Source organism: Ovis canadensis, chromosome 1 (genome assembly GCF_042477335.2).
Source record: "Ovis canadensis isolate MfBH-ARS-UI-01 breed Bighorn chromosome 1, ARS-UI_OviCan_v2, whole genome shotgun sequence".
NCBI lineage: Eukaryota > Metazoa > Chordata > Mammalia > Artiodactyla > Bovidae > Ovis > Ovis canadensis.
The window spans coordinates 46673601-46698939 of record NC_091245.1 but is presented as its reverse complement, the minus strand read 5'-3'; the positions used below and the strand labels follow the sequence as shown (position 1 = coordinate 46698939).

Genomic DNA, 25339 nt, shown 5'->3' with positions numbered 1-25339 from the left:
AAAGACAGTTCAAAGGAAAAGACATCATGTGTTAGACGGAAATTCTTTAATTAAAACATAGAATAGCCACAAATATGTATAATAACTTTATCCACTAGACACCATGCTCCCAGTTGGGTAAGTTACCTGTTACTACTAGCCACCTTTGTTTATTTACACTATTTGAGAAGACTGTAGAGTCCTCCAAATTTGACATAATTTTGCAAATCCTCACAACCAACAGGTTTTACCAAATTAGTTGTTAAGCAGCTTTTTCCCTCTAGCAAATATACTTTTTGAGGAGAGGGAAGACAATGTATTTATCTCTGTGTTTCTGATATCCAGCAATATTTTACTGGAACAAAGTAAACATTTGACAAAAACTTACTGAGTATCATCTATGTCCCCTGGAAAACAAGGAGATCAAACCAGCCAATCCTAAAGGAAGTCAACTCCGAATACACATTGGAAGGACTGATGCTCCACTACTTTGGCTACCTGACGTGAATAGCTGACTCATTGGAAGATCCTGATACTGGGAAAGATTGAAGGCAAAAGGCAAAGAGCGTGGCAGAGGATGAGATTATTGGATATAACCACTGATTCAATGGACATGAACTTGGGCAAATTCTGGGAGACAGAGAGGGACAGGGAGGCCTGGAGTGCTACAGTCCATGGGGTCGAAAAAAGCCAGACATGATTTGGTGACTGAACAACAAATATGCTAGAAACTTTATGCCTTACACAATCCACTCAACAAAAGCTTGGTGAATCAAGGCATTTGTTAGATTTACAAGAAAGTTTGGTTGAGAAACTCAAAACTATTTTGCTATACATTTTTCCCCTATAGCTACAGAAAGCAGTAAGAAAAACATAGGAAATAAATTGCTGCTTACAAACTAGAGTTAAAAATTAAAAAAAAAGAAAAAAACTTACCTACAGATCTATTTTGTTTTTCTCCTTCTAAAAACTATACAACCGAATTTTTCTTCTATTTCTAATTCAATAAATTAGATAAATGTAAAATGATTAATATCTATCTTCAAGTCAAAATTCTAAATCCCATGCTCCCTTTTCAGAGACTGAAGGACACGTTAGCATTAGGGATGGACAGACACACACCAGAATAGGAAAAGTCTACTTACTCCCAAATACTTGTTTTAATTTATGTTGTCTGTCAATAGCAGACATTCCGTATCCATATTATAAGACTGACAGAGTACTTTGAAACTGTAGGCAAAAATCTGTACTTTTCATTTTTCAAAGCTTTGTTTATGATTAACATAGAGGGAAGAGTAGTTACATTAAGATACTACTGCTTATATCTATATGCATAGTACTCTTAGCTGTAGTCCATACAAATGTTTGGAAAAACCATAGTCAATTTATTTGTAACAGACTTGTTTGGCTTTTGGAATTGAATGGGGTCAACGGAAGGCGATGGCACCCCACTCCAGTACTCTCGCCTGGAAAATCCCATGGATGGAGGAGCCTGGTGGGCTGCAGTCCATGCATGGGGTCGAGAAGAGTTGGACACGACTGAGCAATTTCACTTTCATTTTTCACTTTCATGCACTGGAGAAGGAAATGGCAACCCACTCCAGTGTTCTCGCCTGGAGAATCCCAGGGACAGGGCAGCCTATGGGGCCGCACAGTCGGACACGACTGAAGTGACTTAGCAGCACTCATTACTATCCTCTATGTTTTATAAGATTTTTTAGAGTCTCAATTGAGAAAAAGGCGGTTTGAGGGACAACTACTTAACCTTTAAAAAAAAAAAAAGTGAAAAAAAAATGCAGTTATTTACATGTTTCTTTATCTAATAAATAGTTTCAAGCATTTTAATATTAAAGAGTTTTCCCTGATTAAGGAATTAGACATTTGCACCATCTGAGCTCTTTTCCCCCCTTATGCTATAAAATGAACTGTCTCTTCATAAAGGAAATCTTAGGAAACTAATAAAACCCAAAATGTACTTAACTCAGTAATTTGAAGATCCACATTAACCGTATGCTTTTGAAATGCCCTTTAATCCTCACAGGGCTCCCCTGGTGGTTCAGAGGTTAAAGTGTCTGCCTTGCAATGCAGGAGACCTGGGTTCGATCCCTGGGTTGGGAAGATCTCCTGGAGAAGGAAATAGCAACTCACTCCAGTATTCTTGCCTGGAAAATCCCATGGACAGACGAGCCTGGTGGGCTACAGTCCACGGGGTCGCAAAGAGTCAGACACAACTGAGCAACTTAACTTTAATCCTCACATTTAAAAGGTGCTACAGTGGATTAACAATGCAGGCCTAGAGTCAAATCAAAGGAACTCTGCCACCAATTAAGATATTGCAGTCTTTGGCTTATTATTTTCTGCTTCAATTTCCTCATTTGAAAAATAATGCCCGCCTCACTGGGTTGTGAGGATGAATTCTGGATGAAATGAGAATATTAATATAAATGCTTAGAAAAAATATTAACTATTATTCCTACTCTACAATTTAAAAACTTTTAGTTTGAAAAATGGTAACCTCAGCTGGGTTCTATTTTATACCACCCTATTTTAGGCTAGTACCTTGAACTATTTCTACTTCATCATTTACATGAAAGATATGAATCAGAAGAGTTAATTTATATAGTGGGAAGAGTTTCTTACTTAAGAGCTCACATTCTAATATAGGTTTTTGGTGGTATATTCTCTTTTAAAAGATTATAAAGTATTATGGGTATCAAACACATATCACAGTGCCCAGCACACAGGTACTCAACAAATGGAATATACCATTACAAAAAAGTCTGTGTTCAACTTCCTCTTTTTTTAACAGATGAATAATAACAGTAATACTTCTGTCTAACCTTGGAGCATTACTATCAAATGCGAAAATACTTTGTAAGTGTTAGTAAACATGTGAAGTACACTATTACTAGTTGTTCTTTCTCTCTTAAGCGGGTGCCACAAAGGAAACATTACAACAAATTTCAGATTTTCATATTCATTTTGTTCCTAAAGTAGCACTTTACCAACAGTATGTGTAAATAGATGATAGCTAAATAAAACATTCCTTTTTTGATAAAACACAAATGCTTCATGGAAAACTCCTTCTAGGAAGGGTTCAATTACTTGTCTCTATTTACAGCAAGATCACTCACTATTTAATTTTCAAAAGACAAACAACTCCACATACACTTGATCAGTTTTAAAAGTACACTGCCATGGGTTAGAGCAACAGACTATCAAATAACCAGAGCTCAGATCAGAAAAATAAAAAAGCGAACATTAGGAAAAACATAAAATAAACTGAATTTCTGACACACGCTAACGCTAAAGACCACAATGATTTTTTCCTTCAACTTCCATTTTAGCTACTTTTAACTATGAACAACTTTCAAGACATAATTAGCTCATGTAGAAGTCTAAAGCACCTGGAGACATTGATTAAATTATTCTGAAGGAAGGAACAGATGGGGGAAAGATAACTTTTTAGGAAATGAGGAATCAAAAGAAAAGCAAAAAAAATCAGCAGCTCTAAAATGGAAAAAAAATTAAAACTGTATGTGTGTGTGTTAGTCACTCAGTCGTATCTGACTCTTTGCGACCCCATGGATTGTAGCACACCATGCTTCTCTGTCCATGGGATTCTCTAGGCAACGATACTGGTCAGGTAAATTTATTGACAAGTGGAAAACATGTTATCTCTAGAAGGATAAAAAGCAAAAGCTCTGGTTTCACAGATTTGTATAGTGAGAACCAAGTATTTAAATGTTCATTAGGATTTTACCACACCCCTCCCTGGCAATAATAGTACCATTCAAATCATGTAAATATAAGTAACTGTAATATTTTAAAGGATGGAAAAAAAATGATTAAAAAAAGTAGTGGACAGTCGAAGGTATTTTGAAAGTTAAGCTAGCATTTATCTTAATTGCAATTGTGAATATAAATATCCCATCTGCAAATTTACAATCAAATTTTTAAATAAAAATCTATTAGTTGTGAATGTCAACAAACTATCAAATTAATATTTTTCCCCTTATCAGCTTAAGTTGGTATTAAGAATAAAGTCTCAGGAGCCATATCTTGTCTTATTAAAGCTGTTGGGGACATTTGTCCATACAGAACACCATTTACCATATATAATTATTGAGCAAATTTATCTATTAGACAAATCTAATGTTGGCAGAGATAATATAAAGTCAAATATTAAAATAGTGGATTTTTATAAAAATGATTAAAAGAACATTTATTTGGTATTGATTTTGTATTTGTTAACACAATGAATGGCATGAAGTACATTTCCAGGTTTAGTGTCCTAATTTTATCTCTTATTACTCTACTACTTTAAGATAAACAAAATCATAGAAACCTATACAATTAATGTTAAAATTAAGACTTTAAGTCACAGATCACATTAATCATGGAAAAACAAGCAAGAAAACAGCTACTAAATGTTAATAGTTAAGAATCTCTAGGGGTAATGAATCCACCTGCAATTCAGGAGAACTGGGTTCAATCCCTGGGTTGTGAAAAATCCCCTGGAGAAGGGAAAGGCTACCCACTCCAGTATTCCTGGAGAATTCCATGGACTGTATAGCCCATGGGGTTTCGAGAGTCTGACACGACTGAGTGACTTTCACTTTCACAGATAATGGAAACATTTTCAGCTGATTTTAGAAAAAGAAATAATACCATAAGTGCTTCTTATTTAATGACATAAGCAAGATTGCTTTAAAACCTCTGTTTTAACTTATTTTCAACAGACAGACTATAAGCAAACAAAAAACAATACAAGTAATCAAGATATAAAAACTTAAAAAAACCCTACTTCCTCCACTTCATGTGAAAACCAGTAGCAATGTAAAAGCCTCTTTATAAAAGGAAACTAAAAATATTTCCCTAATTCTAGTGGACTTTTACACTGAAAGTAGAGAGAAATAGAAGACAACATTTATATAAAATATTAAATCTCCTAGAACAAATTCACTGCTTCCTAATTCAAAACTAAGAAGAGAAACAAAGGGAGCATACAAAGGATATATACACAAATGAATAATCTAAGTAAAATGCACTGTCTTCAGAAAAAATTACCACACAGCCCCAGTAAAAATAAAATGCAAGGCAAAGCCACATTTGAAACTGTGAATAAATATGCAAAATATGTACTGCCTTCAAGGAAATAGTATGTTTTCTACCAACTACTTTTAAAAGCTGGTAGTTGTAAGTTTAAATAGAAAACAAATGTCCAAAATGCAATTTTCAAAGGAAACTAAAAGTAACAAGCACCACTGAAGTTGAATATTTAAAACATGACGAGTCCATGTGCAAAATAATTTGCTCTCCATTTTGACAATTTAAACTAATTTATTTATAGAGTAAAGGCAAACACAGAAAGAAAATTCTGAATAATAAGTATATGAGAATATAAAACATTCAACTCAGAATATTTAATAAGCAATACTTGTTAGGTGCAACAGCTTGTCAATAATGACTGCTAAAAAGTAGAATGTTCTCTTAATAAATAATTTTAGCATAAAATAGCAGTTCTCATAGATAAGGCAATATTCTGAAAGTTGAACATTATTGATTCAATACAGGCTAAATCGAAATCTGCCATTTTACAGAAAAAGAAAACTTCCCAGACGTTTTGCCTGCAATCAAATTCACTTAGTTCCTGATGACATTTAAAAAACTGTGCTTAAAAATGTGCACAAATTAATGCCATTTTCCTTTGTTACAATTTATCAATCTGCCTCAATAGATTCATCTTATCAAATGTACCTTTAAACACTGAAAATATCTAACACATAGCACTGTTCATAAGAATAACACAGCCATGTTTTAACATCTTATTAAATTTTAGTGGTAGTGACAAGCCACTCTACCTTACTTTGATAAGTCTTACTTTCTGTTATGAGACGGAATATTATTTTTGGCTGATCTAATTCTCAATATATATTTGACTTCCTCATTTTCTGTTTTCATTTAGCAAAGCTAGAAGAGCAAAGCCTTCCATACTTTAATAAAATGAATATAATAAATTGTAGCTAGGGAAATTATATTATAAAGGTAACTATGCAGTCTCCAGCCCTTATACAGAATATACGTTTCACATTGTTTTAATAATTGATCTTTTTTAAAAAAAAAAAGCAAATACTTGAGCTTCAATGCCCACGTCAAAAAAGGATTGGGTTTTTTGTTTTAATGTATTCTTTCGGAAGCGTTACAATTTATATACAGTGCTAATTCCCACAAATATAACTATACATAACTACACTTTCTCATAAAGTTCAAGTTGATAAACTTTCAGTTTGCATCAATTTGAGACAAAACCCATGATTTTCCTGACTGCATGAGGTAATAATATTCACCTTTACTTGTTCAATCTGCACTTGCTACACAGGTATAATACATGGTGTACTATAGACATATACTTGTTAAATTTTTATACATGTCAGTTTATATCTATTGAAGTTTACCACAAGTGTGCAGTCACATGGATTTTTCAGAATTACTCTGCCATTAGTTAGAATATGCTTGTCATTCAAAATGCAACAGTTTCAATATAATACTATAATTAATGTCAATAATGAAATATCTAACATCAAGTAAAAGCACAATAAATCAAAAAACTATACCTTGTCTGTAATTTTAAAAAAATGCTGAGCTATAAAGGAGTTTTAAGGGGGAGAGGTGGCTACTGTAAATTTTTACATTCAAGCAATTAATCTGCCAAAGGTAGGCTTCTACACCCTAAAAAAGAGAAAATAAGAGTTTTCTGTAATAATTATCTCTTAAAACATAATTGAAGTCTTCCTAAAAATGGTTGGAGGACAAAAGCCAGTTGAAAATGACGAAATAAAAGCCACTAGGCAAATCATAATGATTAACAAGAAAGGTTAAAAGGGCTAGGTTCAAATGCTTGCTCACACCACTTAAGAGAAACTCGTGACCTTTGGCAAGTTTCTTAATCCCTTTCACCTTCAATTTATTGGGTGTTTATTAGTGATCCTGCAAAAACTACTATGTTCCTTGCTTCAAAACTCACCTTTTCTTGCTTAGGAGTGTAATTACTAGTAGTGCTGCTCACTATCGATGCAAAGGACACCAGAGAATTAAGAGAAATAATCGAGGGGGTGGGGGACTAGAAGCCAAATTTTATGGTTGGCAAGAACCTAGACTCGGGAAAAACTGTGTGTGCTGCATAATTCGTCAGCGGGCCATCATATTACCTTTAACTACCCTAAAGATCCCCAGCCTAGTTGAGGGGGCTTAGGAGAGTATTTCGGAGAAGGCGATGGCACCCCATTCCAGCACTCTTGCCTGGAAAATCCCATGGACAGAGGAGCCTGGTAGGCTGCAGTCCATGGGGTCGCGAAGAGTCGGACACGACTGAGCGACTTCACTTTCACTTTTCACTTTCATGCATTGGAGGAGGAAATGGCAACCCACTCCAGTGTTCTTGCCTGGAGAATCCCAGGGACGGGGGAGCCTGATGGGCTGCTGTCTATGGGGTCGCACAGAGTCGGACACGACTGAAGCGACTCAGCAGCAGCAGGAGAGTATTTCCTGCTGTATGCGTTTTAAGACAAAATTACTTTAGGCAAAAGAAAAATCTACCACCCAAGGCAATACTAAAGATGAGGAGTTGTTAATTACATATTGAATGACTCATTAAAGCTCTACATTTCAGATAGAAACTAACTTCCCAAGATAATCGACTTTGAACAAAATTTTCATCTTCCATTCGGAACTGGATGGAGTTCCTTTCCCCACCAAGCGCTCAATATTTAAAACTTTATTGTCACTTAATTATTTAAAAAATCGAATGAGAAAGAAATGATTAACCCTAAATTAACGAAAAAGGAGTTAACTTTAAAAGCTGTCAAGCAAACTGCCTAAAGTTACACAGCTTGTAAGCTACAGAAGCAGCTGGGATTCGAACTCCTATCTCTCGAGTTCCGAAGAGCAAGCTTTTCTCGCTATACTCAAGCTCGCGCTTACATTGGGCTCCTCTCAACTGTCTGGCAGAGACGACATTTATTATGAAGCTCTATTTTTTTCCCCCTTCCCTTCTCTGTGGCCAACCCTTCCATTTCACACTGCCTCCTATGCTGGGCTACAAATTCCATGCAACAACAATCAAGGCGCACTAATGCTGAGAGTCGGAGTAGAGATCAGAAGAACCGAAATCGGCTTTACTTCCTACGCGGAACGAAGATCTGGCGCCAGCACCACAGGCAACAAACACAGGCAGGGGTCCAGAGAGGCTGCAGACCGCGCCCAGGTCTCAAGTTTTAGTCAAGGCCCACGTTCCGGTCAGACGAGAGGCGCAGAGAAGGTTATCCTTTCCTGACACCCTCGCCGCCGCGGGAGCACAAAAGAGAAGATTGCAGTCGCAGTAATAGTACACACAGTAAACTCAACATGGTTCTTCAGCCCGTTAAACGCACTTACTTGAGCGAAATAATTCCAAGACACTAGGCCGGCACCGGCAACGGGTAGGGCTCCTCTGTCCTCCTGCCCCAGGCGCTGGCGATGACGACATCCGAGTCGCGCCGCCGAGAGCGAAGGCCCGACGCACGCCGCGCGCGCTCCCGATAGGGGCGGGGCGGCCCAGCGGCGCCACCATTAAGCGTCACGGGCGGGACTCTGCTGCGGAGCCCCGGGCTTTGAACATGTCGCGGCTGAAGGGGTTAGCGGGGCGGGATACCCGAGCGGGTTTCCGAACTGAGAGCAGAGACTGCAGTGCCTGCGTACCCCAGGGACTCTTAAAGGCGGCTAGGAAGAGCGGCCAGTTAAATCTGTCGGGCCGCAACCTCAGCGAAGGTAAGATCCAGAGGTACGACCCGTTTGTGCGACCTGGCACAAAGCGCTTGCCCCTGGTAGCCTCTCTTTCCTCTGTCCTGGCTTTGGTTACCTTTGGCTCCGTATCCTAGCCAAGATCCTGCTGCTGGAATTCGGGCTTTTATCACATTTCCACTGGTTTGGTCAGCTTGTTCGGTTTCTGCTTTTCGTTCCAGGAAATGTCTGGTGCAGGGGATGTGTTGGGGATATGGCCAAAATTTAAACGGGGCGCTTTCTGGGATTACCACATTCTGTCGGATAAACAACATAATGTTTGACTAAGTTAGCTGTCACATGATGGGCACATGCTTTGTTTCTTTGGTCCTCTGTTCCTCTTAATTTAATCTTTTAGATCATTTACCAACGCCAAAATTCTGTATTTGATCTGCTTCTTTGTGCATATAGAGTAAATGACACTGTTCTTTGTTCAAGTCCCTTTTCTATCTGCATGTGGACAGAATCCTAAATACAAGGAATATTTAGCATATTTCCTAAATTGAAAATCAAGATGGATGCCACACAAAGTGAATTTGGGGCCATCCTAAAAATCTAGTAAAGATCAAATGCGCAAATCTGGATACCATGAGTGAATTACAGTCAGATGCTCTTCTGATTTTCTGTTGTGTAAGGGAGGGCGTGGGAAGTGGGGAGACAGAAATTATGGCATTATTCCTGTAATGTTTTCCTTTACTTATATTTAGGTTTTAGGCCATCTGGAGTTAAACGTTTCCATTTCCTTGTAATGATTGCTTTTTTAAAATTGTGCCATGTAGACAGTTGACCGTGCAAACAAGCACTTGCTGAATGAAAGGATATATGATAAAAACTCTGCTCTACTTAGAAAAAGTTTTAATCAATGGGAACATAAATATTTTAAAATTACTGCTGTGCTTGTACACATGCGTACTCCAGAGCCTGGAACTTTCTACAAGATGCCTGACTAGGGTTCACTTCTTGACTTCTTCAAGGACTCTGCTTAGATAGGTCTTTCCTCACTACCCTATCTATAATAAATTCTTTTGGTAACATTGTATTCTCTAACCTGTTTTTAATAGCATTTATTATTATCAGAATCTGTATTCTGTATTTGTTTATTGTCTTCTCGCCCTCTGCTAGAATATTAATTAGATGTGGTCAGGGACCTTCATTTTGCTCACTGTGTCCTTAGCACTCAAAAGTCGTGCTTGGTACATAGTAGATTCTTATTAAAAAATTTGTGGAAGGAATAAGTAGATGAATGAGTTGTCCCCAAAAACTAAGTGTGTGCTGGAATGTACTTATTGATTGGACCCAGATGGTTTAGTCTACTAAAGTTTCAGGGAGCAAATGAATTTTGATTGTCAACTGCAAAGAAATAGAGGAAAACAGCAGAATGGGAAAGACTAGAGATCTCTTCAAGAGAATTAGAGATACCAAGGGAACATCTCATGCAAAGATGGGCTCGATAAAGGACAGAAATGGTAGGGACCTAACAGAAGCAGAAGATATTAAGAACAGGTGGCAAGAATACACGGAAGAACTGTGCAAAAAAGATCTTCACGACAGGTAATCATGATGATGTGATCACTAATCTAGAGCCAGACATCTTGGAATGTGAAGTCAAGTCGGCCTTAGAAAGCATCACTACGAACAAAGCTAGTGGAGGTGATGGAATTCCAGATGAGCTATTTCAAATCCAGAAAGATGATGTTGTGAAAGTGCTGCACTCAATATGCCAGCAAATTTGGAAAACTCAGCAGTGCACAGGACTGGAAAAGGTCGGTTTTCATTCCAATTCCAAAGAAAGGCAATGCAAAAGAATGCTCAAAGTACCGCACAACTGCACTCATCTCACACGTTAGTAAAGTAATGCTCAAAATTCTCCAAGCCAGGCTTCAGCAATACGTGAACCATGAACTCCCTGATGTTCAAGCTGGTTTTAGAAAAGACAGAGGAACCAGAGATCAAATTGCCAACATCCGCTGGATCATGGAAAAAGCAAGAGAGTTCCAGGAAAACATCTATTTCTGCTTTATGGACTATGCCAAAGCCTTTGACTATGTGGATCACAATAAACTGTGGAAAATTCTGAAAGAGATGGGAATACCAGAGCACCTAACCTGCCTCTTGAGAAACCTATATGCAAGTCAGGAAGCAACAGTTAGAACTGGACGTGGAACAACAGACTGGTCCCAAATAGGAAAAGGAGTACGTCAAGGCTGTATATTGTCACCCTGCTTATTTAACTTATATGCAGAGTACATCATGAGAAACGCTGGACTGGAAGAAACACAAGCTGGAATCAAGATTGCTGGGAGAAATATTAATCACCTCAGATATGCAGATGACACAACCCTTATGGCAGAAAGTGAAGAGGAGCTAAAAAGCTTCTTGATGAAAGTGAAAGAGGAGAGCAAAAAAGTTGGCTTAAAGCTCAACATTCAGGAAACGAAGATCATGGCATCCAGTCCCATCACTTCATGGGAAATAGATGGGGAAACAGTAGAAACAGTGTCAGACTTTATTTTGGGGGGCTCCAAAATCACTGCAGATGGTGATTGCAGCCATAAAATTAAAAGACGCTTACTCCTTGGAAGAAAAGTTATGACCAACCTAGATAGTATATTAAAAAGCAGAGACATTACTTTGCCGACTAAGTTCCGTCTAGTCAAGGCTATGGTTTTTTCCTGTGGTCATGTATGGATGTGAGAGCTGGACTGTGAAGAAGGCTGAGCACTGAAGAATTGATGCTTTTGAACTGTGGTGTTGGAGAAGACTCTTGAGAGTCCCTTGGACTGCAAGGAAATCCAACCAGTCCATTCTGAAGGAGACCAACCCTGGGATTTCTTTGGAAGGAATGATGCTAAAGCTGAAGCTCCAGTACTTTGGCCACCTCATGCAAAGAGTTGACTCATTGGAAAAGACTCTGATGCTGGGAGGGATTGGGGGCAGGAGGAGAAGGGGATGACAGAGGATGAGATGGCTGGATGGCATCACGGACTCGATGGATGTGAGTCTGAGTGAACTCCAGGAGATGGTGATGGACAGGGAGGCCTGGCTTGCTTTGATTCATGGGGTCACAAAGAGTCGGACACGACTGAGCGACTGAACTGAACTGAAAGCAGCCTTGCATTCCTGATATAACTCCTGCTTGGTCATGATGTTTAGATATAGTTTTTGTTTTTTGGAGTAACCCACTGTTTTTAATGTCTCTGGTTTTGGTATCAGAATAATGCTGACTTCATAAATTGAGTCAGGAGTTTTATCTCCTTTATTTTCTAAAAGGTTCTATGGAATTAGTTTTGTTTCTACTCTAAATGTCTGCTAGATTTCACCAGTGAAGCTATTTGGGTCTAGAGTTTTGTTTGTGGGATTGTTTTAAATAGCAAATTCAATTTCTTTCATGGATGTAATGTGCGATAACACATTTGCTGTAGCACTGAAGCAAGTTAATACCTTCTAGAGTTTCATTTTAATAGTGATAAACCTGAACTCTTTCTGTTTTAACTTGTACAGACTCATTTGCTATGTGGAAGGAATTGCTATATTTGCTGCAACAAGAGTAACAATGTTGTGTTGTGTGTCAGATAGAGAGCAGCTACCAGAGTCAGATATACCTTTCCAATATTCACTGAGAAGCAAGATAGTTTAGCTTTTCCAGGGTTTAATCTTATCTGGCTGTATAACCTGGGACAAATGATACATTCTCTCTGTGTCCCATTTCTCTCATGTATAAAGTGAGAATAGTCATAACACCTGCCTCCCGGAGTTGTTATGTGATACAGGAGTTTGTTCATTTGATTTCCATATCTTCTCTGTTATGGTGGCATAAAGATAGAGCCCATTTTTTATTTGTCTTACATATCCAACCACTATGTGCTATGCAGGAAATGTATATAGTAAATAGAGTTGAATGAAGATAAAAGTGAGATCTAATATGAAAAATACATATCCCCTATTCTGTTTTGGAATAAAATCAAACTTTCACTTTAATGTTGTTGTAATTCATTGTAATTTGTTTGATTTACTTGAAAGTTTTTAATGTTTCAGAAATTTCAGTGGATAACTTGAATAGCTGTTATCAACTTACGTACTTAGTATCTCACTTTTTTTCTTTCCTTTTTTTGGTGTGGTTATGGTGGAAATAGTGCCTCAGTGTGTTTGGAGAATCAATGTGGATATCCCTGAGGAAGCTAATCAGAATCTTTCATTCAATGCCTCTGAGCGATGGTGGGAGCAGACGGATTTGACCAAACTAATCATATCAAATAATAAACTTCAGTCACTTACTGATGACCTCCGACTCCTTCCTGCACTGACTGTTCTTGATGTAAGTTGATTTATGAGTCTTTTGTTTGAAAAGACTCTGAAGCTAAGTTCGAGAAGCAAGAAAGCCCAATTGGTAGAGTGCAAGAAGAATAACAAATTACTGTGTTAGGCAAAGCATCATGGTTAAGAATGCAGAATCAGAACCTCAGGCTTCCGGTTCCGCCTGCAGCTTGATAGCTGTGTGATCTTGGGACAGTTACCTCTCTGTGCTTCAGTTTCCATATCTATAAATCGAGATTGTTAGTACTGCCTATCTTTGAATTAAATGTGTTAACGCATACAAACAGAATTAGAATTAATGTTTAACTGGTGGCTTCTGCAGCTTGTCTTTTTTTATTGCTATTATTTTATGATCATTATTATTTTAGACATTAAAGCAAGTACTTAAGGTTATTATTATTATTTTGTTACTTATCTCCAATACTGACTTAAATTATTGGGCTTAAGTTTTTGTGGATTTATTCAGGGACTTTGTTTTTAGTCCCTAGTTGGTATGTCATGTGGTAAAGTGAAACATGAACAGTTTATTTCACAGTCCACTGACTTCTGTATCACAATCCACTGTTTTACTTAGGATCACCAAAAAATCTTCCAGTTTTTGTCTGAAAAAGTTGGATGTAATCAGATTTCTAGAGAAGTTTTAATTTTCTTCATTTGTAAAGTGAATCCGTTGGTGTCGGTGTTCTCCTGAAGGTTCCTTGTACCTTGAAAACAATATGATTCTGTAAAAACATGAGAGAAGAAATCTTCCTCCTCATTTATTTTTTGTAAATGTTGGCATAATCATAGCAACAGAGGGCTATACATTCTAACCCTCTCGTCTCTCATTTGAGATTGAAATTCCACTCAATGAGGTGAAGTTTCCTTTTTTTTTAACTGTAATATTTAAAATTAATGTCTTGCCACTTATGATCTCTGAACAGCAATGTGGTCAATTTCAAACTTTTTTTCTCTTCTATACTCAGAACAAATTAGCAGTAGTCCAACAGTACTATTCAATTAGAATAATTAGAGTATTGCCAGCGAATATTTTGCAATAACAAAGTTTATGGTTATTTATAAGAGCAAGATATTGACTGTGTCTTTTAATAACTTTCAGATACATGATAATCAGTTGACATCCCTTCCTTCTGCTATAAGAGAGTTAGAAAATCTTCAGAAACTTAATGTCAGGTAATATTTAAACTTAATTCAGTATTTCAGTGTATAAAGGTATAAATCTAATATTCTTCAAAAAATTTTTTTTCTTACATTTTTTCTAACATGCAAAAAAAATTTTATATTATCTCAGAAAGTGATTAAATAGGATAAGAATTTTAAGCTTTAATTCTCCGATTATTTTATTTTTTGTTTTAGAATTGCCTACATATTTTTTGGCTTTACAAATTTAAGACCAATTAAAAAAATACTCTATATTTTTTGTGAAATAATTTGTAGTGGTTATTTTCCAAATCTTTGTTGACATCTCAAGTTTTATGTTACTTTGATAGTCTAAAGATATATATGTGTTAAACAGTAGGAAGAAATTAAAACAATTTTTTTCATCAGTCAGGAAAATTTCACATTTTTGGTATTAGTAGTTTTAAACCTTTCTGAGGACTCAGATTCCATGGGTATGCCTCTGGTACTCTTTGATAGGTACATGGGAAGCCAGCTAGCTGAGATTCCAGATACCTCTGTTTGCCTTTCAGTCTGCATTCAGACTTTCAAGAAAAATTACTGCCTTATATGTTATATATACACTGTGGAAAAGGGATTAGGGATGATTTAATTTAGGAGAAAAAATTAAAAGGGTTTAAGTGTTAAACATTGTTTCAAAAGGGTTATTGATCTGTCTAACATAGCATGATCAAGCCTCAGTTTTCTGAAGTTAACTAGTTTGAGGGAGAACAGTTCCTCAAATAACAGTCTTTATTTGATGAAAAACTTAAAATTACCATAAATTAACAAAAATATCTGTACCCAAAATTGTTTAGGACACTTAGTGAAGATACATATTGTTTAGTTGTACATCAGAACCTCTTCCCATTGCAAGCCAAAGGCATAGATATGCCCTGCAAAAAGAAGAGTGGGCAGGGTTGAGAGGAGAAGAGAGTGTGCAGCAGCTGTGGGTGGCTTTAGCTTTAGCTTCTAGCACTTAAAGAGTATGAATGTTAGGATGGAGGAATAGAACGAGAGGAAAAGAAGGAAATATATAGCAAAAATTATATTTTTGCCCAACTAGATTCCTGTCAGATATGCAAAGATTACAATTAAGTAACTGACAATGTCAACCAATTTTTAGTGGGTTTCAGTGGTTCATATTTTAGAAAACATTTTTTGGCATTTTTGTTCCAGCTAGTTTTATTATAATTTAAAGTCATTATTATATGCTTATATTTCCCTTTTCCTGCCTGTTATTTGTGAAGAAACTGTATATGGCTAGACAATAGAATAGAGTTCCCAAACAAGCAGTTGGCATGAATCTAAGAACAAGTTAAATCATCTCTTAATTATCAGGGAATGTATTATTCTAAGTGACTTGGGACTTCTCCACCAATAAACTGGAATCTCTGCAGGACTGAACTGAAAATAATGATTCAGTACAAATAAGATTGGAGTTGCATATTACACATTCAACTGGATATGTTAGACCCTCTAATAGAAATAGCTCTTTTTGTTTTGAGTGCTAGATTGAAGCCTAATCCCCATGTAAAATGTGACTTCATTGTAGTGTGTGTATGCATCTTTGTCAAAATCTTGAAACTCTGACAGAGTGTGAAAATTTAGAGTCCAGTGTATTTTTTCACATTGCATGTGAAATGAAGTTGATTAAAAGGAACCAATCAAAATTTCACAAATTATATCTTTGCTTCAAAATCTTTATTTCTTTGAAACACTCAGTTTGATTACATTACTGTCATTTTAATGGGTGTTTTATTTTAGGATGTAAAGTTTGATAAGTACTTAAAATTAGTAACCTTACTTGTCTTTTTTTTAATGAACCCAGGTAGTTGATTAGCAGAAATGCCTTGTTAAGTATTTATTTTGTTGTCACCAAATTATTCAGCATTTGTTTTATCAATCAATAGCCATAACAAGCTGAAAATACTCCCTGAAGAAATTACAAATCTAAGAAATCTGAAGGGCCTGTATCTCCAACATAATGAACTCACTTGCATACCAGAGGGGTTTGAACAACTTTCCAACTTAGAAGATTTAGTAAGTTTTGATTTTGTAATATTTGTATAATTTGGGGCTGGAGGGATTTTTCATTTGGCTGAGAAATTGGATATATGATACCAATCATGAGTACATGGGCGCCTGTTTGTATGACTAGATTATCAGAACTATGTATTACAATTAGATTGCTAAATTAATAATTGCAAATTTATTTTCCTGTTTTTCTTCTTTTTTCCTATGTTTTTCTTATGATAGAAATTACCTTAGATTTTAATTTCAGAGTAGAGTTTTAGAAGGGGCCTGATGATGATGACTTTGCGATTCAGAGGCTTTTATGATTTAGCAAAATAGAGGAAAGGGGTTTTTAGCGTATACTTACCCCCCCCCCCTTTTTTTTTTATATTTTTGACTGCACGGGGGTTGCTGCATACAGGCTTCCTCTAGTTGCAGTGCGTGAGGGCTCCTCTCTAGTTGCGGTGCTTGGGCTTCTAATGGAGGTGGCTTCTCTTGTAGATTCCTGTTACCTCCTCTTAAGCCCTTATGGTCCTTCTGTTCCCTAAGTGTCCAGATAATACCTTCAGGGCCTGCCTTTTCTTCCCTGTTTTCCGAAGTGGCCACATTTCTTGGTGAAATTTTCATTCCATCTGTTTCACATCTTAAGTAGAGATAACCATGAAGCAGTACAAATACTATTTTAGTCATATTATTAAGAATAATACAGACAATAGGCACTTTACTTTACATATAGCTAAGTAGTTTCATCCTGTTATAGATTTTTTAAAAAGTAACATCCAAAGTCATACAACTGATTAAGGAATTCAGGATTTTAAGATCAGACAATTGGATTTCAAAGTGTATACACTTTTCCCTCCCAAATTTACCACAGGAGGAGTAAGACTCTACTATAAGCTATCCTATCTGAAAGACTTGAGCTTTATTAGATCAGATGTTCCAATATAAATCTCTACTCCACGTAGTTATTTCATAGTACATTCTTGTTCTGTTCACTATTACATGTTTTGAAAAACTCATTAGTGTTAGACTTGTTTATTTTTTATTGAAGGACAAATTACTCCTTTTACTTATTTCTTTCTTGATATTTTCCCCCATCTGCTCTAGTGGTTGAAATCAAAGTTATACTCTCCTCAACCATTTCTTTAGTATCTCTTTGTTTTTCAGTCTGATCAGATTGGAAATAAAGTTTGAAAAGTAAAAGGTAGATGAAATGAATGGGAAGGAAGGGAGCCATCACATTTTCTTATAAAATTTAGTGGTAAAAGATAGCAATTGATTAAAAAAAGAATCTAGTAGAAGGCTTAATGGAAATCTTATAAACTTTTGTTCTGGGTTCCCAGATATTCATTTTCTTAATAAAAGAATGCTTCAGTTAAGAACTATGATCTTAAGGACTAATTATCAGATAAATCATAAATGTGAGCAACAATAAATTAAAGCATTTAAAGTATAAGATATGTAATAATTTAAGCTAAGAATATTTCTTTTTTTTTAATTTAGAAATTAATTCTGTTTAATCCACAAGCTTTATATAGCTATAGTTTAAAACAAAAACAGTGAAAATAAGATACTGTTTCAAATTCTGGGCCCTTCCAATTTTCCAAATACAAGAGCTCTGAAAGTTGTATATACCAGCTGAAACAAGACAAAATTATGAATGGAGTCATGACATTTGATGAAACAAAATTTTACATAACTGAAGGATCCTTCCTGGGACTAGTTAATTGCCTTTACCAAAAAAAAAAAAAGTATGGAATTCCAGTGTTCTAAATCAGCTTGTTACACATCAATATGAACCCACAGTGTCCTGGCAAACAACATGCTTTGATTTTCTGTCTCATCCTAGAACTCGAATCCTAATTCATTTCAGCAGAGACTCCATAGGCAACAGGAAAGATTGTAGCATTAAAATATTCATTTATTCTTTAGTGGTAGCTCAACAGTGGTCTTATTTCTGGGCAAGAATTTAAGCTAGTGATATTTCTTAAAGTTACATAGAACTGCTTAGCACAGTGTTAAATAAATATTTATTGAAGAAATGTGTCACATAAATAATGATTAATTCATATGCAGTGTATTTTGTATCAGATTTAATCATTAACTGCAATAGTTTAATATTTAACTATTAGTAATTCTGTTACTTTAAGTTCTTTAAAATTTCTTAAGAATTTATGAATTAATCTTTTTTATCAGAAACTTTATTTTTAGCTTTTGATATTAGAATAATTTTAATTTATAGAGAAGTTGGAAAGATAGTACAGAGTGTCTGTATACCCTTCACCCATCTTAATGGGTGAACATTTTACATAACCACAGGATATTTATAAAAACTAAAAAATTGACTTTGGTACAATATTGCTGACTAAACTATAGATTTTATAATATTTTCCCAGTGTTTTCACTAATGTCCTTTTCTTTTTGTTCCAGGATCCAATCCAGAATACTACATTCCATTTAGTGTCAGTAAATTCTGATATCACAAAATACTTATTAGTAATCTGTTGATTCTTAGACCCTAGAGTATTTGAGTTGTAGAGTATTATGTTGTATGTTGTAGATTATGTGTTGTTACTATAATAATAACAGTATGTTTAAAAAATATGCTGATGTATAATAGCATTTTTCCTTTTTCTATTTTCTTGATTTATTTAGAATTATAGTTATTTAATGTTAGACTAAATGATAGTCTTCAGAGAACAGTTCCTTTAAGTCATTTTTTTCTTATTCACTGTTGCCCTACCTAATAGTTCAGTGATAGCTGGTAGAATACTTAGGTTTAATTTGAATGTCATAAGAAGAATGCCTAATATATAGTATTGTCTTTTAAAAGGAGTTGCAAAAAATTCTCATAACTATTTAGAGAAAAAGCAAAGACTTATAATGCAAAAGTAAGGTATAGGGATTAATTAGGTAGAGTGAATGAGTGAAAACTAAACAGTAGACTTTTCTACTTAGTTAAAGCAGACTTACTGTGGTAAGCAGAAGAACCAAGAGGGAATATTTTTTCCTCCCAAATGAAAATGGCCATATTTTTCAGCCTTACTTGTTTTCTTTCAAGCATTTTTCTTTTTTGTAAAGACGTTTTTCTTTATATATTACAGTTTAACTGAAGTATCATTAAACATTGTTAACATATCATTAAAATGTATCATAGTACATTTTGCCTGATGTATCGTAGATACTCAGCAAATACTGGATGAATAAATGGATTTTTTAGAAACACAATGCAAGATACAGCATGACTTAGTACTAACAGAAATGTGTCTGTAAAATATTTTTGAAATAAATTCATTTTAATTTCTCTCTGTTACATTATTAGACATGTAATAGGTTCACAGAAAATATTGATGCAATGAATGATGATCTGTGAAATTGCCAGTGAATGGGACTTAGAAAGTGTATCTACTCTAAATAGTTTTTTTAAATGTTGCAATGCCCTTAAAATTCTGAACACCCCCCTTAGGGATCCTTCATTTATTTTTTTTTATCTACTTATTCATTCATTCATTTTGTCTTCCTCTTTTTAAAGGATCTTTCAAATAATCGTCTTACAACTGTTCCTGCTAGTTTTTCTTTTCTGTCCAGCTTGGTGCGTCTCAATCTTTCCAGTAATCAACTGAAGAGTTTGCCAGCAGAGCTAAGTGGAATGAAAAGTAAATCTTCTCTGTTTTAAGAATTGAATAAATTTGAAGTTTGTGTAACTTACATTTAGAAAAATAAATTTTTATGTAGTTACAGACAAGTAAAACAATAGATTTTATTGTGGTAAATACAAACAATAACAACTAGTCAGATTTTCTCCAGGGCATTATTGTCTAGCAACTTCATTAAGATTTACCACCAAAAAGGTTCAGTTCAGTCGCTCAGTCATATCCGACTCTTTGTGACCCCATGGACTGCAGCACGCCAGGCTTTCCTGTCCATCACCAAATCCCGGAGCTTGCTCAAACTCATGTCCATTGAGTCAGTGAAGCCATCCAACCATCCCATCCTGTCCTATGCTATCCATACTACCGAACAGTAGTTTAACACATCAAAAAAATAAAAAGGAAGTAAGATTATAAGTTGTGGGAAAATTATATACCTGAGAAATTGATTAAGGTTTAAAGCATGCTGTCTCTTCTTTCTCATATTTAATATTCACTGAGAGGTCATGACCCTCTCCCAGGTGATTCCACCTATGATAGGTTATGTTATATCTGTATCCTCCTTGAGGTCCATAAGTAATAACGGCAAGGGATAGTCTCAGTCAGTTCAGTAGTTTAGTCATGTCTGACTCTTTGTGACCCCATGAACTGTAGAACACCAGGCTTCCCTGTCCATTACTGACTCCCGGAGTCAACCCAAACCCATGTCCATCGAGTCGGTGATGCCATCCAACCATCTCATCCTCTTTCGTCCCCTTCTCCTCCTGCCCTCAATCTTTGCCAGAATCAGGGTGTTTTCCAATGAGTCAGCTCTTTGCATCAGATGGCCAAAGTATTGGAGTTTCAGCTTCAACATCAGTCCTTCCAGTGAACACCCAAGACTGATCTCCTTTAGGATGGACTGGTTGGATCTCCTTGCAGTCCCAGAGACGGTCAAGAGTCTTCTCCAGCACCACAGTTCAAAAGCATCAATTCTTCAGCGCTCAGCCTTCTTCACAGTCCAGTGTTCACATCCATACATGACTACTGGAAAAACCATAGCTTTGACTAGATGGACCTTTGTTGGCAAAGTAATGTCTCTGCTTTTGAATATGCTATCTAGGTTGGTCATAACTTTCCTTCCAAGGAGTAAGTATCTTTTAATTTTATGGCTGCAGTCACGATCTGCAGTGATTTTGGAGCTCCCCAAAAATAAAGTCAGCCACTGTTTCTACTGTTTCCCCATCTCTTTGCCATGAAGTGATGGGACCGGAATCCGTGATCTTAGTTTTCTGAATGTTGAGCTTTCAGCCAACTTTTTCGCTCTCCTCTTTCACTTTCATCAAGAAGCTTTTTAGCTCCTCTTCACTTTCTGCCATAAGGGTGGTGGTATCTGCATATCTGAGGTGATTAATATTTCTCCCAGCAATCTTGATTCCAGCTTGTGTTTCTTCCAGTCCAGCGTTTCTCATGATGTACTCTGCATATAAGTTAAATAAGCAGGGTGATAATATACAGCCTTGACGTACTCCGTTTCCTGTTTGGAACCAGTCTATTGTTCCATGTCTAGTTCTAACTGTTGCTTCCTGAGCTGCATACAGATTTCCCAGGAGGCAGGTTAGGTGCTCTGGTATTCCCATCTCTTTCAGAATTTCCAGAGTTTATTGTGATCCACACAGTCAAAGGCTTTGGCATAGTCAATAAAGCAGAAGTAGATATTTTTCTGGAACTCTCTCGCTTTTTCCATGATCCAGCAGATGTTGGCAATTTGATCTCTGGTTCCTCTGCCTTTTCTAAAACCAGCTTGAACATCTGGAAGCTCACAGTTCATGTATTACTGAAGCCTGGCTTGGAGAATTTTGAGCATTACTTTACTAACGTGTGAGATGAGTGCAGTTGTGCGGTACTTTAAGCATTCTTTTGCATTGCCTTTCTTTGGGATTGGAATGAAAACTGACCTTGTCCAGTCCTGTGGCCACTGCTGAGTTTCCCAAATTTGCTGGTTTATTGAGTGAAGCACTTTCACAGCATCATCTTCCAGGATTTGAAATAGCTCAACTGGAATTCCATCACCTCCACTAGCTTTGTTCATAGTGATGCTTTCTAAGGCCCACTTGACTTCACATTCCAGGATGTCTGGCTCTAGATGAGTGATCACACCATCATGATTACCTTGGTTATGAAGATCTTTTTTGTACAGTTCTTCCATGTATTCTTGCCACCTCTTCTTAATATCTTCTGCTTCTGTTAGGTCCATACCATTTCTGTCCTTTGTTGAGCCCATCTTTGCATGAAATGTTCCCTTGGTATCTCTAATTTTCTTGAAGAGATCTCTAGTCATTCCCATTCTTTTGTTTTCCTCTATTTCTTTGCACTGATCCCTGAGGAAGGCTTTCTTATCTCTCCTTGCTGCCTTTGGAACTCTGCAGTCAAGTGGGTGTATCTTTTTCCTTTTCCCCTTTGCTTTTCGCTTCCCTTCTTTTCACAGGTCTTTGTAAGGCCTCCTCAGACAGCCATTTTGCTTTTTTGCATTTCTTTCTTGGGGATGATCTTGATCCCTGTCTCCTGCACAATGTCACGAACCTCCATCCATAGTTCATCAGGCAGTTTATCAGATCTAGTCCCTTAAATCTATTTCTCACTTCCACTGTGTAATCATAAAGGATTTGATTTAGGTCATACCTGAATGGTCTAGTGGTTTTCTCCACTTTTTTCAATTTCAGACTGAGTTTGGCAATAAGGAGTTCATGATCTGAGCCACAGTCGGCTCCCGGTCTTGTTTTTGCTGACTGTATAGAGCTTCTCCATCTTTGGATGCAAAGAGTATAATCAGTCTGATTTCAGTGTCGACCGTCTGGTGATGTCCATGTGTAGAGTCTTCTTTTGTATTGTTGGAAGAGGGTGTTTGCTATGACCAATGTGTTTCTTGGCAGAACTCTATTAGCCTTTGCCGTGCTTCATTCTGTACTCCAAGGTCAAATTTGCCTGTTACTCCAAGTGTTTCTTTTCTTACTGCTTTTGCATTTAAGTACCCTAAAATCAAAAGGACATCTTTTTTGGGTATTACTTCTAGAAGTTCTCATAGGTCTTCATAGAACTGTTCAACTTTAGCATCTTCAGCATTACTGGATAGGGCATAGACTTGGATTACTGTGATACTGAGTACTTTGCCTTGGAAATGAACAGAGATCATTCTGTCATTTTTGAGATTGCATCAAAGTACTGCATTTTGGACTCTTTTGTTGACTATGATGGCTACTCCATATCTTCTAAGGGATTCCTGCCCACCGTAGTAGATGTAATAGTCATCTGAGTTAAATTCACCCATTCCAGTCCATCTTAGTTCACTGATTCCCAGAATGTCAATGTTCACTCTTGTCATCTCCTGTTTGACCAATTCCAATTTGCCTTGATTCATGGACCTAACATTCCAGGTTCCTATGCAGTATTGCTCTTTACAGCATTGAACCTTGCTTGCTTCTATCACCAGTCCCATCCACAACTGGGTGTTGTTTTTGCTTTGGCTCCATCCCTTCATTCTTTCTGGAGTTATTTCTCCACTGATCTCCAGTAGCATATTGGGCACCTACTGACCTGGGGAGTTCATCTTTCAGTGTCCTGTCTTTTTGCCTTTTCATACTGTTCTTGAGGTTCTCACGGCAAGAATACTGAAGTGGTTTGCCATTCCCTTCTCCAGTGGACCACATTCTGTCAGACCTCTCCACCATGACCTGGCTGTCTTGGGTGGCCCCACATGGCATGGCTTAGTTTCATTGAGTTAGACAAGGCTGTGGCCTGTGTGATCAGATTGGCTAGTTGTCTGTTATGGTGGTTTCAGTCTGTCTGCCCTCTGATGCCCTCTCTCAGTGCCTACTGTCTTAGTTGTTTTTCTTTTACCTTGGACGTAGGGTATCTCTTCACGGCCGCTCCAGCAAAGCACAGCCGCTGCTCCTTACCTTGGACCGTGGGTAGTCTAGTCAAGAGATAGTCTAGTTTTGCTCAGATTGTTAATCCTTTTTAAAAGAAGGTTAAATTTAGTGTTTCTATTTTATTAAAGTTCACCACTGAATCAGTACATTTGAAGTATTGTAGAACTAATATGTGGGATGAAAAAAATAGAAGGTACATTTCAGTAATTTAAATAAGTATACTTGTTCATGTTAGAATTCTTGAGTCCAAAATCAATCAACTCTTTTTCACCTAAAGGCAAACTCTTATTATTTCTCAGTTGATGATCACTATGTGTCAACTGTAGACTGTTTACCTTATATACTTTTTCTGCTAATCATATGTGAGCTCTTTCATTTTTTTTAAACCTCCCTTTTTTGGAGAAAATCATAGATGTGATTTCGAACACTTTGTTAGAGATTATTTAGAGGTGAGTTTGTAAAATTGTGCTGTTAGGTATTTTTAAAAAATACTGTATAATTGACTAACAATGTTATTAGTTTCAGGTGTGCAAAAATAAAACTGATATTTTTATACATTACGAATGATCACTGCTGTTTTACTATAGAATAATGGTTATTTGGGCTTTTGATTGGGTGCTAGTGGTAAAGAATCCGCCTACCAGTGCAGAAGTTGCAAGAGATGTTCGTTTAATCTCTGAATCAGGAAGATCCCCTAGAGTAGGAAACGGCACACTGCTCCAGTATTCTTGCCTGGAAAATCTCATGGACAGAGGAGTCTGGTGGGCTACAGTCAACGAGGCTACAAAGAGCCAGACACGATTGAGCGACTGAGCACAGCACAATGGTTATTTGTCATTTATTACAGGAATGCGTGAATTAAATGCCATGAATTGAATTGACATTTTAGGGGAGCCTTTACTTGTGATACCAATAGTTAACTCTGCTTGTTTTTGCCATTTTTTCAGTAAAGGTATTGGAAAACAGAGTTGAACAGAAAATACGATACCTGGAATGAGTATGCCAGAAGCGTGTGTTGTTTTTTTTTTTTTAATTGAGTAGAAATATTGAGAGAGAAGAATAGATATTGAAATCAACAGAAAAATGCTTTAAATTTATAGAAGGTTTTCTAATATACTATATAGTTAGTCTCAGGTATTTTCTGTGCTTTAGCCATTACAAAGATACTTTTAAGCTATCACCAGTAGGAAATTTAGTTGTTTTTTCCACTATTCACGACCGAGATTCTACAGTTTCTAACATTTGTATGGTTCTTTGTAATTCAAAATGCTTTAAAATATATTATTTTGCCATCACAATAGTTCTATAAGTCAATGGGGATGCATATTACTTACATTTTAAAGATTCAGGAACCTAGGTTTAGAAATTATACAGCCAATTGTAAAGCCAGGGTTTTCATCTTCTTACTTCATCCCGCTTGCTTTTTCTGCTACATACTGCTTGTATTCTCAACCAGTGCTCTTAAATGCAAAAACTTGTGAAAACTAGTTTCTA

The 25339-nt window shown here is 36.5% G+C and overlaps 2 protein-coding genes across 7 annotated transcripts in view; one reads left to right on the top strand and one right to left on the bottom strand.

Annotated features, from left to right (window-relative positions):
• SRSF11 (serine and arginine rich splicing factor 11) overlaps positions 1-8708 on the bottom strand; it is a 49801-nt gene extending 41093 nt beyond the window's left edge. For 2 of the 4 annotated variants that reach the window (XM_069565451.1, XM_069565634.1), the window contains exon 1: positions 8416-8708. The gene's annotated coding sequence lies outside the window, so the exon portion shown is untranslated. The remainder of the gene's footprint in view (positions 1-8415) is intronic. The other 2 variants (XM_069565538.1, XM_069565715.1) reach the window with 1 other exon arrangement.
• Positions 8258-25339, top strand: part of LRRC40 (leucine rich repeat containing 40) — a 50363-nt gene continuing 33281 nt past the window's right edge. For 2 of the 3 annotated variants that reach the window (XR_011251709.1, XR_011251696.1), the window contains exons 1-5: positions 8564-8787; positions 12933-13114; positions 14213-14286; positions 16185-16314; positions 19820-19943. Coding sequence is in view for 1 of the 3 variants with exons in the window: in XM_069565164.1 (XP_069421265.1) it covers positions 8637-8787; positions 12933-13114; positions 14213-14286; positions 16185-16314; positions 19820-19943 (661 nt within the window). In the remaining 2 variants the exon portion in view is untranslated. Of the gene's footprint in view, positions 8788-12932; positions 13115-14212; positions 14287-16184; positions 16315-19819; positions 19944-25339 lie in introns of all 3 variants that reach the window. The other variant, XM_069565164.1, reaches the window with a different exon arrangement.